Here is a 16,521-nt window from a genome sequence, read left to right as displayed (position 1 = left end):
CACCACACACACACACACACACACACACACACACACACACACACAGAGGGAAAGGAGGAGAACATGTGGTCACGTTTAGGGAACAAAACTCCCTGTGGTCTTCCTCTCTGACTCCTCTTCATCACACAGCCTGGAGGTCTAGCTAGCTGTACCTGTGGTCTTCCTCTCTAACACCTCTTCATCACACAGCCTGGAGGTCTAGCTAGCTGTACCTGTGGTCTTCCTCTTCATCACTCAGCCTGGAGGTCTAGCTAGCTGTACCTGTGGTCTTCCTCTCTAACACCTCTTCATCACTCAGCCTGGAGGTCTAGCTAGCTGTACCTGTGGTCTTCCTCTCTAACACCTCTTCATCACGCAGCCTGGAGGTCTAGCTAGGTGTACCTGTGGTCTTCCTCTCTAACACCTCACGCAGCCTGGAGGTCTAGCTAGGTGTACCTGTGGTCTTCCTCTCTAACACCTCTTCATCACACAGCCTGGAGGTCTAGCTAGCTGTACCTGTGGTCTTCCTCTTCATCACACAGCCTGGAGGTCTAGCTAGGTGTACCTGTGGTCTTCCTCTCTAACACCTCTTCATCACACAGCCTGGAGGTCTAGCTAGCTGTACCTGTGGTCTTCCTCTTCATCACGCAGCCTGGAGGTCTAGCTAGGTGTACCTGTGGTCTTCCTCTCTAACACCTCTTCATCACGCAGCCTGGAGGTCTAGCTCGCTGTACCTGTGGTCTTCCTCTTCATCACGCAGCCTGGAGGTCTAGCTAGGTGTACCTGTGGTCTTCCTCTCTAACACCTCTTCATCACACAGCCTGGAGGTCTAGCTAGCTGTACCTGTGGTCTTCCTCTCTAACACCTCTTCATCACGCAGCCTGGAGGTCTAGCTAGGTGTACCTGTGGTCTTCCTCTCTAACACCTCTTCATCACACAGCCTGGAGGTCTAGCTAGGTGTACCTGTGGTCTTCCTCTCTAACACCTCTTCATCACGCAGCCTGGAGGTCTAGCTCGCTGTACCTGTGGTCTTCCTCTTCATCACGCAGCCTGGAGGTCTAGCTAGGTGTACCTGTGGTCTTCCTCTCTAACACCTCTTCATCACACAGCCTGGAGGTCTAGCTAGCTGTACCTGTGGTCTTCCTCTTCATCACGCAGCCTGGAGGTCTAGCTAGGTGTACCTGTGGTCTTCCTCTCTAACACCTCTTCATCACTCAGCCTGGAGGTCTAGCTAGGTGTACCTGTGGTCTTCCTCTCTAACACCTCTTCATCACTCAGCCTGGAGGTCTAGCTAGGTGTACCTGTGGTCTTCCTCTCTAACACCTCTTCATCACTCAGCCTGGAGGTCTAGCTAGGTGTACCTGTGGTCTTCCTCTCTAACACCTCTTCATCACACAGCCTGGAGGTCTAGCTAGGTGTACCTGTGGTCTTCCTCTCTAACACCTCTTCATCACACAGCCTGGAGGTCTAGCTAGGTGTACCTGTGGTCTTCCTCTTCATCACTCAGCAGCCTGGAGGTCTAGCTAGGTGTACCTGTGGTCTTCCTCTCTAACACCTCTTCATCACTCAGCCTGGAGGTCTAGCTAGGTGTACCTGTGGTCTTCCTCTTCATCACTCAGCCTGGAGGTCTAGCTAGGTGTACCTGTGGTCTTCCTCTCTAACACCTCTTCATCACACAGCCTGGAGGTCTAGCTAGGTGTACCTGTGGTCTTCCTCTTCATCACTCAGCCTGGAGGTCTAGCTAGGTGTACCTGTGGTCTTCCTCTCTAACACCTCTTCATCACTCAGCCTGGAGGTCTAGCTAGGTGTACCTGTGGTCTTCCTCTTCATCACTCAGCCTGGAGGTCTAGCTAGGTGTACCTGTGGTCTTGCTCTCTAACACCTGTGACAGGTGGAGTAAGGCCTCGTCGACATGCAGTCCGTGGAGGTCTAGAACGTTCTGAGGCAGCAGGGAGGAGTTGACCCGCTCAAAGATCTGGGACGCCGCTCGGTGATTGGCTTCATGCATCTTCTGACCATGGAGATGACCCTGACACACACACACACACACACACACAGCTTTTAGAAAAGTGTTGTCACGATACCATGGGGGGGGCTGTACCAAAACGATACCATGGGGGGGACTGTACCAAAACGATACCATGGGGGGGACTGTACCAAAACGATACCATGGGGGGACTGTACCAAAACGATACCTGGGGGGGATGTCTGTACCAAAACGAACCCCCCACTGGGGATAAAGGGCCTCACATCTCTGGGTCCCTAGATGTCTGTAACCCCCCACCTGTTGTCCATAGTAGGAGGCTACATCTCTGTGTCCCTGTCTGTAACCCCCCCCACCTGTTGTCCATAGTAGGAGGCTACATCTCTGTGTCCCTGTCTGTAACCCCCCACCTGTTGTCCATAGTAGGAGGCTACATCTCTGTGTCCCTGTCTGTAACCCCCCACCCACCTGTTGTCCATAGTAGGAGGCTACATCTCTGTGTCCCTGTCTGTAACCCCCCCCCATCTCCACCTGTTGTCCATAGTAGGAGGCTACATCTCTGTGTCCCTGTCTGTAACCCCCCCCACCCACCTGTTGTCCATAGTAGGAGGCTACATCTCTGCGTCCCTGTCTGTAACCCCCCCCCCCCCACCTGTTGTCCATAGTAGGAGGCTACATCTCTGTGTCCCTGTCTGTAACCCCCCCACCTGTTGTCCATAGTAGGAGGCTACATCTCTGTGTCCCTGTCTGTAACCCCCCACCCACCTGTTGTCCATAGTAGGAGGCTACATCTCTGTGTCCCTGTCTGTAACCCCCCCCCCCCACCTGTTGTCCATAGTAGGAGGCTACATCTCTGCGTCCCTGTCTGTAACCCCCCCCCACCTGTTGTCCATAGTAGGAGGCTACATCTCTGCGTCCCTGTCTGTAACCCCCCCCCCCACCTGTTGTCCATAGTAGGAGGCTACATCTCTGTGTCCCTGTCTGTAACCCCCCCCACCTGTTGTCCATAGTAGGAGGCTACATCTCTGTGTCCCTGTCTGTAACCCCCCACCTGTTGTCCATAGTAGGAGGCTACATCTCTGTGTCCCTGTCTGTAACCCCCCCCCCACCTGTTGTCCATAGTAGGAGGCTACATCTCTGTGTCCCTGTCTGTAACCCCCCCCACCTGTTGTCCATAGTAGGAGGCTACATCTCTGTGTCCCTGTCTGTAACCCCCCACCCACCTGTTGTCCATAGTAGGAGGCTACATCTCTGTGTCCCTGTCTGTAACCCCCCCCCCCACCTGTTGTCCATAGTAGGAGGCTACATCTCTGTGTCCCTGTCTGTAACCCCCCCACACCTGTTGTCCATAGTAGGAGGCTACATCTCTGTGTCCCTGTCTGTAACCCCCCCCCCCCCCTGTTGTCCATAGTAGGAGGCTACATCTCTGTGTCCCTGTCTGTAACCCCCCCCCTGTTGTCCATAGTAGGAGGCTACATCTCTGTGTCCCTGTCTGTAACCCCCCCCACCTGTTGTCCATAGTAGGAGGCTACATCTCTGTGTCCCTGTCTGTAACCCCCCCCACCCACCTGTTGTCCATAGTAGGAGGCTACATCTCTGTGTCCCTGTCTGTAACCCCCCCCCCACCTGTTGTCCATAGTAGGAGGCTACATCTCTGTGTCCCTGTCTGTAACCCCCCCCCCACCTGTTGTCCATAGTAGGAGGCTACATCTCTGTGTCCCTGTCTGTAACCCCCCCCACCTGTCTGTAACCCCCCCCACCTGTTGTCCATAGTAGGAGGCTACATCTCTGTGTCCCTGTCTGTAACCCCCCCCCACCTGTTGTCCATAGTAGGAGGCTACATCTCTGTGTCCCTGTCTGTAACCCCCCCCCCCACCTGTTGTCCATAGTAGGAGGCTACATCTCTGTGTCCCTGTCTGTAACCCCCCCCCCACCTGTTGTCCATAGTAGGAGGCTACATCTCTGTGTCCCTGTCTGTAACCCCCACCCACCTGTTGTCCATAGTAGGAGGCCACATCTCTGTGTCCCTGTCTGTAACCCCCCCACCTGTTGTCCATAGTAGGAGGCTACATCTCTGTGTCCCTGTCTGTAACCCCCCCCACCTGTTGTCCATAGTAGGAGGCTACATCTCTGTGTCCCTGTCTGTAACCCCCCCCACCTGTTGTCCATAGTAGGAGGCTACATCTCTGTGTCCCTGTCTGTAACCCCCCCCCACCAGTTGTCCATAGTAGGAGGCTACATCTCTGTGTCCCTGTCTGTAACCCCCCCCACCTGTTGTCCATAGTAGGAGGCTACATCTCTGTGTCCCTGTCTGTAACCCCCCCCACCTGTTGTCCATAGTAGGAGGCTACATCTCTGTGTCCCTGTCTGTAACCCCCCCCCCACCTGTTGTCCATAGTAGGAGGCTACATCTCTGTGTCCCTGTCTGTAACCCCCCCCATCTGTTGTCCATAGTAGGAGGCTACATCTCTGTGTCCCTGTCTGTAACCCCCCCCACCTGTTGTCCATAGTAGGAGGCTACATCTCTGTGTCCCTGTCTGTAACCCCCCCACCTGTTGTCCATAGTAGGAGGCTACATCTCTGTGTCCCTGTCTGTAACCCCCCCCACCTGTTGTCCATAGTAGGAGGCTACATCTCTGTGTCCCTGTCTGTAACCCCCCCCCACCTGTTGTCCATAGTAGGAGGCTACATCTCTGTGTCCCTGTCTGTAACCCCCCCCACCTGTTGTCCATAGTAGGAGGCTACATCTCTGTGTCCCTGTCTGTAACCCCCCCCCCACCTGTTGTCCATAGTAGGAGGCTACATCTCTGTGTCCCTGTCTGTAACCCCCCCCCCACCTGTTGTCCATAGTAGGAGGCTACATCTCTGTGTCCCTGTCTGTAACCCCCCACCTGTTGTCCATAGTAGGAGGCTACATCTCTGTGTCCCTGTCTGTAACCCCCCACCCACCTGTTGTCCATAGTAGGAGGCTACATCTCTGTGTCCCTGTCTGTAACCCCCCACCTGTTGTCCATAGTAGGAGGCTACATCTCTGTGTCCCTGTCTGTAACCCCCCCCCCCCCACCTGTTGTCCATAGTAGGAGGCTACATCTGTGTCCCTGTCTGTAACCCCCCCCCACCTGTTGTCCATAGTAGGAGGCTACATCTCTGTGTCCCTGTCTGTAACCCCCCCCACCTGTTGTCCATAGTAGGAGGCTACATCTCTGTGTCCCTGTCTGTAACCCCCCCCCCCACCTGTTGTCCATAGTAGGAGGCTACATCTCTGTGTCCCTGTCTGTAACCCCCCCCCCACCTGTTGTCCATAGTAGGAGGCTACATCTCTGTGTCCCTGTCTGTAACCCCCCCCACCTGTTGTCCATAGTAGGAGGCTACATCTCTGTGTCCCTGTCTGTAACCCCCCCCCCACCTGTTGTCCATAGTAGGAGGCTACATCTCTGCGTCCCTGTCTGTAACCCCCCCCCCCCACCTGTTGTCCATAGTAGGAGGCTACATCTCTGCGTCCCTGTCTGTAACCCCCCACCTGTTGTCCATAGTAGGAGGCTACATCTCTGTGTCCCTGTCTGTAACCCCCCCCCCCCACCTGTTGTCCATAGTAGGAGGCTACATCTCTGTGTCCCTGTCTGTAACCCCCCCCCCACCTGTTGTCCATAGTAGGAGGCTACATCTCTGTGTCCCTGTCTGTAACCCCCCCCCCCACCTGTTGTCCATAGTAGGAGGCTACATCTCTGCGTCCCTGTCTGTAACCCCCCCCCCCCCCACCTGTTGTCCATAGTAGGAGGCTACATCTCTGCGTCCCTGTCTGTAACCCCCCCCCCACCTGTTGTCCATAGTAGGAGGCTACATCTCTGCGTCCCTGTCTGTAACCCCCCCCCCTGTTGTCCATAGTAGGAGGCTACATCTCTGTGTCCCTGTCTGTAACCCCCCCCACCTGTTGTCCATAGTAGGAGGCTACATCTCTGTGTCCCTGTCTGTAACCCCCCCCCCCACCTGTTGTCCATAGTAGGAGGCTACATCTCTGTGTCCCTGTCTGTAACCCCCCCCCCCCACCTGTTGTCCATAGTAGGAGGCTACATCTCTGTGTCCCTGTCTGTAACCCCCCCCACCTGTTGTCCATAGTAGGAGGCTACATCTCTGTGTCCCTGTCTGTAACCCCCCCCACACCTGTTGTCCATAGTAGGAGGCTACATCTCTGTGTCCCTGTCTGTAACCCCCCCCCACCTGTTGTCCATAGTAGGAGGCTACATCTCTGTGTCCCTGTCTGTAACCCCCCCCCCACCTGTTGTCCATAGTAGGAGGCTACATCTCTGTGTCCCTGTCTGTAACCCCCCCCACCCACCTGTTGTCCATAGTAGGAGGCTACATCTCTGTGTCCCTGTCTGTACCCCCCCACCCACCTGTTGTCCATAGTAGGAGGCTACATCTCTGTGTCCCTGTCTGTAACCCCCCCCACCTGTTGTCCATAGTAGGAGGCTACATCTCTGTGTCCCTGTCTGTAACCCCCCACCTGTTGTCCATAGTAGGAGGCTACATCTCTGTGTCCCTGTCTGTAACCCCCCCCACCTGTTGTCCATAGTAGGAGGCTACATCTCTGTGTCCCTGTCTGTAACCCCCCCCCCACCTGTTGTCCATAGTAGGAGGCTACATCTCTGTGTCCCTGTCTGTAACCCCCCCCACCTGTTGTCCATAGTAGGAGGCCACATCTCTGTGTCCCTGTCTGTAACCCCCCCCACCTGTTGTCCATAGTAGGAGGCTACATCTCTGTGTCCCTGTCTGTAACCCCCCCCACCTGTTGTCCATAGTAGGAGGCTACATCTCTGTGTCCCTGTCTGTAACCCCCCCCCCACCTGTTGTCCATAGTAGGAGGCTACATCTCTGTGTCCCTGTCTGTAACCCCCCCCCACCAGTTGTCCATAGTAGGAGGCTACATCTCTGTGTCCCTGTCTGTAACCCCCCCCCCCCCCCTGTTGTCCATAGTAGGAGGCTACATCTCTGCGTCCCTGTCTGTAACCCCCCCCACCTGTTGTCCATAGTAGGAGGCTACATCTCTGTGTCCCTGTCTGTAACCCCCCCCCCACCTGTTGTCCATAGTAGGAGGCTACATCTCTGTGTCCCTGTCTGTAACCCCCCCATCTGTTGTCCATAGTAGGAGGCTACATCTCTGTGTCCCTGTCTGTAACCCCCCCCACCTGTTGTCCATAGTAGGAGGCTACATCTCTGTGTCCCTGTCTGTAACCCCCCCCACCTGTTGTCCATAGTAGGAGGCTACATCTCTGTGTCCCTGTCTGTAACCCCCCCCACCTGTTGTCCATAGTAGGAGGCTACATCTCTGTGTCCCTGTCTGTAACCCCCCCCCCCCACCTGTTGTCCATAGTAGGAGGCTACATCTCTGTGTCCCTGTCTGTAACCCCCCCCACCTGTTGTCCATAGTAGGAGGCTACATCTCTGTGTCCCTGTCTGTAACCCCCCCCCCCCCCCCACCTGTTGTCCATAGTAGGAGGCTACATCTCTGTGTCCCTGTCTGTAACCCCCCCCCCACCTGTTGTCCATAGTAGGAGGCTACATCTCTGTGTCCCTGTCTGTAACCCCCCCACCTGTTGTCCATAGTAGGAGGCTACATCTCTGTGTCCCTGTCTGTAACCCCCCACCCACCTGTTGTCCATAGTAGGAGGCTACATCTCTGTGTCCCTGTCTGTAACCCCCCCCCCCCACCTGTTGTCCATAGTAGGAGGCTACATCTCTGTGTCCCTGTCTGTAACCCCCCCCCCACCTGTTGTCCATAGTAGGAGGCTACATCTGTGTCCCTGTCTGTAACCCCCCCCACCTGTTGTCCATAGTAGGAGGCTACATCTCTGTGTCCCTGTCTGTAACCCCCCCCCCACCTGTTGTCCATAGTAGGAGGCTACATCTCTGTGTCCCTGTCTGTAACCCCCCCCCCACCTGTTGTCCATAGTAGGAGGCTACATCTCTGTGTCCCTGTCTGTAACCCCCCCCCCACCTGTTGTCCATAGTAGGAGGCTACATCTGTGTCCCTGTCTGTAACCCCCCCCCCCCACCTGTTGTCCATAGTAGGAGGCTACATCTCTGTGTCCCTGTCTGTAACCCCCCACCCACCTGTTGTCCATAGTAGGAGGCTACATCTCTGTGTCCCTGTCTGTAACCCCCCCCACCTGTTGTCCATAGTAGGAGGCTACATCTCTGTGTCCCTGTCTGTAACCCCCCCCACCTGTTGTCCATAGTAGGAGGCTACATCTCTGCGTCCCTGTCTGTAACCCCCCCACCTGTTGTCCATAGTAGGAGGCTACATCTCTGCGTCCCTGTCTGTAACCCCCCCTGTCTGTAACACCCACCTGTTGTCCATAGTAGGAGGCTACATCTCTGTGTCCCTGTCTGTAACCCCCCCCACCTGTTGTCCATAGTAGGAGGCTACATCTCTGTGTCCCTGTCTGTAACCCCCCACCTGTTGTCCATAGTAGGAGGCTACATCTCTGCGTCCCTGTCTGTAACCCCCCCCCCACCCACCTGTTGTCCATAGTAGGAGGCTACATCTCTGTGTCCCTGTCTGTAACCCCCCCCCACCTGTTGTCCATAGTAGGAGGCTACATCTCTGTGTCCCTGTCTGTAACCCCCCCCACCCACCTGTTGTCCATAGTAGGAGGCTACATCTCTGTGTCCCTGTCTGTAACCCCCCCACCCACCTGTTGTCCATAGTAGGAGGCTACATCTCTGCGTCCCTGTCTGTAACCCCCCCCACCTGTTGTCCATAGTAGGAGGCTACATCTCTGCGTCCCTGTCTGTAACCCCCCACCTGTTGTCCATAGTAGGAGGCTACATCTCTGTGTCCCTGTCTGTAACCCCCCCACCCCCACCTGTTGTCCATAGTAGGAGGCTACATCTCTGTGTCCCTGTCTGTAACCCCCCCCCCCACCTGTTGTCCATAGTAGGAGGCTACATCTCTGTGTCCCTGTCTGTAACCCCCCCCACCTGTTGTCCATAGTAGGAGGCTACATCTCTATGTCCCTGTCTGTAACCCCCCCCCCACCTGTTGTCCATAGTAGGAGGCTACATCTCTGTGTCCCTGTCTGTAACCCCCCCCACCCCCCACCTGTTGTCCATAGTAGGAGGCTACATCTCTGTGTCCCTGTCTGTAACCCCCCCACCTGTTGTCCATAGTAGGAGGCTACATCTCTGCGTCCCTGTCTGTAACCCCCCACCCACCTGTTGTCCATAGTAGGAGGCTACATCTCTGCGTCCCTGTCTGTAACCCCCCCCACCTGTTGTCCATAGTAGGAGGCTACATCTCTGCGTCCCTGTCTGTAACCCCCCCCACCCACCTGTTGTCCATAGTAGGAGGCTACATCTCTGTGTCCCTGTCTGTAACCCCCCCCCCACCCACCTGTTGTCCATAGTAGGAGGCTACATCTCTGCGTCCCTGTCTGTAACCCCCCCCACCCACCTGTTGTCCATAGTAGGAGGCTACATCTCTGTGTCCCTGTCTGTAACCCCCCCCCCCCACCCACCTGTTGTCCATAGTAGGAGGCTACATCTCTGTGTCCCTGTCTGTAACCCCCCCCCCCCACCTGTTGTCCATAGTAGGAGGCTACATCTCTGCATCCCTGTCTGTAACCCCCCCCCCACCTGTTGTCCATAGTAGGAGGCTACATCTCTGTGTCCCTGTCTGTAACCCCCCCCACCTGTTGTCCATAGTAGGAGGCTACATCTCTGTGTCCCTGTCTGTAACCCCCCCACCTGTTGTCCATAGTAGGAGGCTACATCTCTGTGTCCCTGTCTGTAACCCCCCACCTGTTGTCCATAGTAGGAGGCTACATCTCTGTGTCCCTGTCTGTAACCCCCCCCCACCTGTTGTCCATAGTAGGAGGCTACCTCTCTGTGTCCCTGTCTGTAACCCCCCCCACCTGTTGTCCATAGTAGGAGGCTACATCTCTGTGTCCCTGTCTGTAACCCCCCCCCCCCACCTGTTGTCCATAGTAGGAGGCTACATCTCTGTGTCCCTGTCTGTAACCCCCCCCACCTGTTGTCCATAGTAGGAGGCTACATCTCTGTGTCCCTGTCTGTAACCCCCCCCACCTGTTGTCCATAGTAGGAGGCTACATCTCTGTGTCCCTGTCTGTAACCCCCCCACCTGTTGTCCATAGTAGGAGGCTACATCTCTGTGTCCCTGTCTGTAACCCCCCCCACCCACCTGTTGTCCATAGTAGGAGGCTACATCTCTGTGTCCCTGTCTGTAACCCCCCCCCACCTGTTGTCCATAGTAGGAGGCTACATCTCTGTGTCCCTGTCTGTAACCCCCCACCTGTTGTCCATAGTAGGAGGCTACATCTCTGTGTCCCTGTCTGTAACCCCCCCCCACCTGTTGTCCATAGTAGGAGGCTACATCTCTGTGTCCCTGTCTGTAACCCCCCCCCTGTTGTCCATAGTAGGAGGCTACATCTCTGTGTCCCTGTCTGTAACCCCCCCCCCCCCCACCTGTTGTCCATAGTAGGAGGCTACATCTCTGTGTCCCTGTCTGTAACCCCCCCCCCACCTGTTGTCCATAGTAGGAGGCTACATCTCTGTGTCCCTGTCTGTAACCCCCACCCACCTGTTGTCCATAGTAGGAGGCTACATCTCTGCGTCCCTGTCTGTAACCCCCCCTGTTGTCCATAGTAGGAGGCTACATCTCTGTGTCCCTGTCTGTAACCCCCCCCACCTGTTGTCCATAGTAGGAGGCTACATCTCTGTGTCCCTGTCTGTAACCCCCCCCCCCCACCTGTTGTCCATAGTAGGAGGCTACATCTCTGTGTCCCTGTCTGTAACCCCCCCCCCACCTGTTGTCCATAGTAGGAGGCTACATCTCTGCGTCCCTGTCTGTAACCCCCCCCACCTGTTGTCCATAGTAGGAGGCTACATCTCTGTGTCCCTGTCTGTAACCCCCCCCACCTGTTGTCCATAGTAGGAGGCTACATCTCTGTGTCCCTGTCTGTAACCCCCCCCCCACCTGTTGTCCATAGTAGGAGGCTACATCTCTGTGTCCCTGTCTGTAACCCCCCCCCACCTGTTGTCCATAGTAGGAGGCTACATCTCTGCGTCCCTGTCTGTAACCCCCCCCCCCCACCTGTTGTCCATAGTAGGAGGCTACATCTCTGTGTCCCTGTCTGTAACCCCCCCCCCACCTGTTGTCCATAGTAGGAGGCTACATCTCTGTGTCCCTGTCTGTAACCCCCCACCTGTTGTCCATAGTAGGAGGCTACATCTCTGCGTCCCTGTCTGTAACCCCCCCCCCCCACCTGTTGTCCATAGTAGGAGGCTACATCTCTGTGTCCCTGTCTGTAACCCCCCCCCACCTGTTGTCCATAGTAGGAGGCTACATCTCTGTGTCCCTGTCTATAACCCCCCCCCACCTGTTGTCCATAGTAGGAGGCTACATCTCTGCGTCCCTGTCTGTAACCCCCCCCACCTGTTGTCCATAGTAGGAGGCTACATCTCTGCGTCCCTGTCTGTAACCCCCCCACCTGTTGTCCATAGTAGGAGGCTACATCTCTGTGTCCCTGTCTGTAACCCCCCCCACCTGTTGTCCATAGTAAGAGGCTACATCTCTGTGTCCCTGTCTGTAACCCCCCCCCCACCTGTTGTCCATAGTAGGAGGCTACATCTCTGCGTCCCTGTCTGTAACCCCCCCCCACCTGTTGTCCATAGTAGGAGGCTACATCTCTGCGTCCCTGTCTGTAACCCCCCCCCACCTGTTGTCCATAGTAGGAGGCTACATCTCTGTGTCCCTGTCTGTAACCCCCCCCCCACCTGTTGTCCATAGTAGGAGGCTACATCTCTGTGTCCCTGTCTGTAACCCCCCCCCCACCTGTTGTCCATAGTAGGAGGCTACATCTCTGTGTCCCTGTCTGTAACCCCCCCCACCTGTTGTCCATAGTAGGAGGCTACATCTCTGTGTCCCTGTCTGTAACCCCCCCCCCCCACCTGTTGTCCATAGTAGGAGGCTACATCTCTGCGTCCCTGTCTGTAACCCCCCACCTGTTGTCCATAGTAGGAGGCTACATCTCTGCGTCCCTGTCTGTAACCCCCCACCTGTTGTCCATAGTAGGAGGCTACATCTCTGTGTCCCTGTCTGTAACCCCCCCACCTGTTGTCCATAGTAGGAGGCTACATCTCTGTGTCCCTGTCTGTAACCCCCCCCACCTGTTGTCCATAGTAGGAGGCTACATCTCTGTGTCCCTGTCTGTAACCCCCCCCCCCACCTGTTGTCCATAGTAGGAGGCTACATCTCTGTGTCCCTGTCTGTAACCCCCCCCCCACCTGTTGTCCATAGTAGGAGGCTACATCTCTTTGTCCCTGTCTGTAACCCCCCCCCCCCACCTGTTGTCCATAGTAGGAGGCTACATCTCTGCGTCCCTGTCTGTAACCCCCCCCACCTGTTGTCCATAGTAGGAGGCTACATCTCTGTGTCCCTGTCTGTAACCCCCCCCCACCTGTTGTCCATAGTAGGAGGCTACATCTCTTTGTCCCTGTCTGTAACCCCCCCCACCTGTTGTCCATAGTAGGAGGCTACATCTCTGCGTCCCTGTCTGTAACCCCCCCCCCACCTGTTGTCCATAGTAGGAGGCTACATCTCTGTGTCCCTGTCTGTAACCCCCCACCCACCTGTTGTCCATAGTAGGAGGCTACATCTCTGCGTCCCTGTCTGTAACCCCCCCCCCCCACCTGTTGTCCATAGTAGGAGGCTACATCTCTGCGTCCCTGTCTGTAACCCCCCCCCCCCACCTGTTGTCCATAGTAGGAGGCTACATCTCTGCGTCCCTGTCTGTAAGCCTCTGCAGCCTTGCTGAAGCTCTCCAGCTGCCTGCCTCTCTGCAGCCTGGCCTCGGCCCGGTAGTCCTCATATTCTGGGTCCTCCACATCCTGGTACTGAGAGAGGGACTGTGGAGGGGCCACTGGTGCTGCTGCTGCACGCCTCTGAGAGGGGGGATAGAGGGGGGGGGGGGAGAGGAGGGGGGAGAAAGAGGGAGGAGGGGGTAGAGATCAACTTTGCTGCTCCAATATATCAACTGCAACAACAGAACACCGACCAGGGTCTGAATCAACAACAGAACACAGACCAGGGTCTCCATCAACAACAGAACACCGACCAGGGTCTGAATCAACAACAGAACACCGACCAGGGTCTGAATCAACAACAGAACACCGACCAGGGTCTCCATCAACAACAGAACACCGACCAGGGTCTGAATCAACAACAGAACACCGACCAGGGTCTGAATCAACAACAGAACACCGACCAGGGTCTGAATCAACAACAGAACACTGACCAGGGTCTCCATCAACAACAGAACACCGACCAGGGTCTCCATCAACAACAGAACACCGACCAGGGTCTGAATCAACAACAGAACACCGACCAGGGTCTGAATCAATAACAGAACACCGACCAGGGTCTGAATCAACAACAGAACACCGACCAGGGTCTGAATCAACAACAGAACACCGACCAGGGTCTGAATCAACAACAGAACACCGACCAGGGTCTGAATCAACAACAGAACACCGACCAGGGTCTGAATCAACAACAGAACACCGACCAGGGTCTGAATCAACAACAGAACACCGACCAGGGTCTGAATCAACAACAGAACACCGACCAGGGTCTGAATCAACAACAGAACACCGACCAGGGTCTCCATCAACAACAGAACACCGACCAGGGTCTCCATCAACAACAGAACACCGACCAGGGTCTGAATCAACAACAGAACACAGACCAGGGTCTCCATCGACAACAGAACACCGACCAGGGTCTGAATCCACCTCTCCATCAACAACAGAACACCGACCAGGGTCTCCATCAACAACAGAACACCGACCAGGGTCTCCATCAACAACAGAACACCGACCAGGGTCTGAATCAACAACAGAACACCGACCAGGGTCTGAATCAACAACAGAACACCGACCAGGGTCTGAATCAACAACAGAACACCGACCAGGGTCTGAATCAACAACAGAACACCGACCAGGGTCTGAATCAACAACAGAACACCGACCAGGGTCTGAATCAACAACAGAACACCGACCAGGGTCTGAATCAACAACAGAACACCGACCAGGGTCTGAATCAACAACAGAACACCGACCAGGGTCTGAATCAATAACAGAACACCGACCAGGGTCTCCATCAACAACAGAACACCGACCAGGGTCTCCATCAACAACAGAACACCGACCAGGGTCTGAATCCACCTCTCCATCAACAACAGAACACCGACCAGGGTCTGAATCAACAACAGAACACCGACCAGGGTCTGAATCAACAACAGAACACCGACCAGGGTCTGAATCAACAACAGAACACCGACCAGGGTCTGAATCAACAACAGAACACCGACCAGGGTCTGAATCCACCTCTCCATCAACAACAGAACACCGACCAGGGTCTGAATCAACAACAGAACACCGACCAGGGTCTGAATCAACAACAGAACACCGACCAGGGTCTGAATCAACAACAGAACACCGACCAGGGTCTGAATCAACAACAGAACACCGACCAGGGTCTGAATCAATAACAGAACACCGACCAGGGTCTGAATCAACAACAGAACACCGACCAGGGTCTCCATCAACAACAGAACACCGACCAGGGTCTGAATCCACTTCTCCATCAACAACAGAACACCGACCAGGGTCTGAATCAACAACAGAACACCGACCAGGGTCTGAATCAATAACAGAACACCGACCAGGGTCTGAATCAATAACAGAACACCGACCAGGGTCTCTATCAACAACAGAACACCGACCAGGGTTTGAATCCACCTCTCCATCGTGAATAAATGAGGTGTGTGATGCTTGGAAGGGGAGGGAGGTGAGTGATGCCTGCAAGGGGAGGCAGGTGAGTGATGCCTGGAAGGGGAGGCAGGTGAGTGATGCTTGGAAGGGGAGGCAGCTGAGAGATGCCTGGAAGGGGAGGCAGCTGAGAGATGCCTGGAAGGGGAGGCAGGTGAGAGATGCCTGGAAGGGGAGGCAGCTGAGAGATGCCTGGAAGGGGAGGCAGGTGAGTGATGCCTGGAAGGGGAGGCAGGTGAGTGATGCCTGGAAAGGGAGGCAGCTGAGAGATGCCTGGAAGGGGAGGCAGCTGAGAGATGCCTGGAAGGGGAAGCAGGTGAGTGATGCTTGGAAGGGGAGGCAGGTGAGTGATGCTTGGAAGGGGAGGCAGGTGAGTGATGCTTGGAAGGGGAGGCAGGTGAGTGATGCTTGGAAGGGGAGGCAGGTGAGTGATGCTTGGAAGGAGAGGCAGGTGAGTGATGCTTGGAAGGAGAGGCAGGTGAGTGATGCTTGGAAGGGGAGGCAGGTGAGTGATGCTTGGAAGGAGAGGCAGGTGAGTGATGCTTGGAAGGAGAGGCAGGTGAGTGATGCCTGCAAGGGGAGGCAGGTGAGTGATGCCTGGAAGGGGAGGCAGGTGAGTGATGCTTGGAAGGGGAGGCAGCTGAGAGATGCCTGGAAGGGGAGGCAGCTGAGAGATGCCTGGAAGGGGAGGCAGGTGAGAGATGCCTGGAAGGGGAGGCAGCTGAGAGATGCCTGGAAGGGGAGGCAGGTGAGTGATGCCTGGAAGGGGAGGCAGGTGAGTGATGCCTGGAAAGGGAGGCAGCTATGAGATGCCTGGAAGGGGAGGCAGCTGAGAGATGCCTGGAAGGGGAAGCAGGTGAGTGATGCTTGGAAGGGGAGGCAGGTGAGTGATGCTTGGAAGGGGAGGCAGGTGAGTGATGCTTGGAAGGGGAGGCAGGTGAGTGATGCTTGGAAGGGGAGGCAGGTGAGTGATGCTTGGAAGGGGAGGCAGGTGAGTGATGCTTGGAAGGAGAGGCAGGTGAGTGATGCTTGGAAGGAGAGGCAGGTGAGTGATGCTTGGAAGGAGAGGCAGGTGAGTGATGCCTGGAAAGGGAGGCAGCTGAGAGATGCCTGGAAGGGGAGGCAGCTGAGAGATGCCTGGAAGGGGAAGCAGGTGAGTGATGCTTGGAAGGGGAGGCAGGTGAGTGATGCTTGGAAGGGGAGGCAGGTGAGTGATGCTTGGAAGGGGAGGCAGGTGAGTGATGCTTGGAAGGGGAGGCAGGTGAGTGATGCTTGGAAGGGGAGGCAGGTGAGTGATGCTTGGAAGGAGAGGCAGGTGAGTGATGCTTGGAAGGAGAGGCAGGTGAGTGATGCTTGGAAGGGGAGGCAGGTGAGTGATGCTTGGAAGGAGAGGCAGGTGAGTGATGCTTGGAAGGAGAGGCAGGTGAGTGATGCCTGCAAGGGGAGGCAGGTGAGTGATGCCTGGAAGGGGAGGCAGGTGAGTGATGCGTGGAAGGGGAGGCAGCTGAGAGATGCCTGGAAGGGGAGGCAGCTGAGAGATGCCTGGAAGGGGAGGCAGGTGAGAGATGCCTGGAAGGGGAGGCAGCTGAGAGATGCCTGGAAGGGGAGGCAGGTGAGAGATGCCTGGAAGGGGAGGCAGCTGAGAGATGCCTGGAAGGGGAGGCAGGTGAGTGATGCCTGGAAGGGGAGGCAGGTGAGTGATGCCTGGA

At 55.8% G+C, this 16,521-nt stretch overlaps 1 protein-coding gene across 1 annotated transcript in view; it reads right to left on the bottom strand.

Annotated features, from left to right (window-relative positions):
- Nucleotides 1-16,521, bottom strand: part of n4bp2 (NEDD4 binding protein 2) — a 56,557-nt gene that overhangs the window by 6,459 nt on the left and 33,577 nt on the right. The window contains exons 15-16 of the mRNA XM_064925941.1: nucleotides 12,734-12,925; nucleotides 1,840-2,008 (exon numbers count right to left, since the gene is read on the bottom strand). Of these exons, the coding sequence (XP_064782013.1) occupies nucleotides 1,840-2,008; nucleotides 12,734-12,925 (361 nt within the window). The remainder of the gene's footprint in view (nucleotides 1-1,839; nucleotides 2,009-12,733; nucleotides 12,926-16,521) is intronic.

The sequence above is a fragment of the Oncorhynchus masou genome, chromosome 20 (assembly GCF_036934945.1).
Source record: "Oncorhynchus masou masou isolate Uvic2021 chromosome 20, UVic_Omas_1.1, whole genome shotgun sequence".
NCBI lineage: Eukaryota > Metazoa > Chordata > Actinopteri > Salmoniformes > Salmonidae > Oncorhynchus > Oncorhynchus masou.
This window is presented reverse-complemented; position numbering and strand designations above follow the sequence as displayed.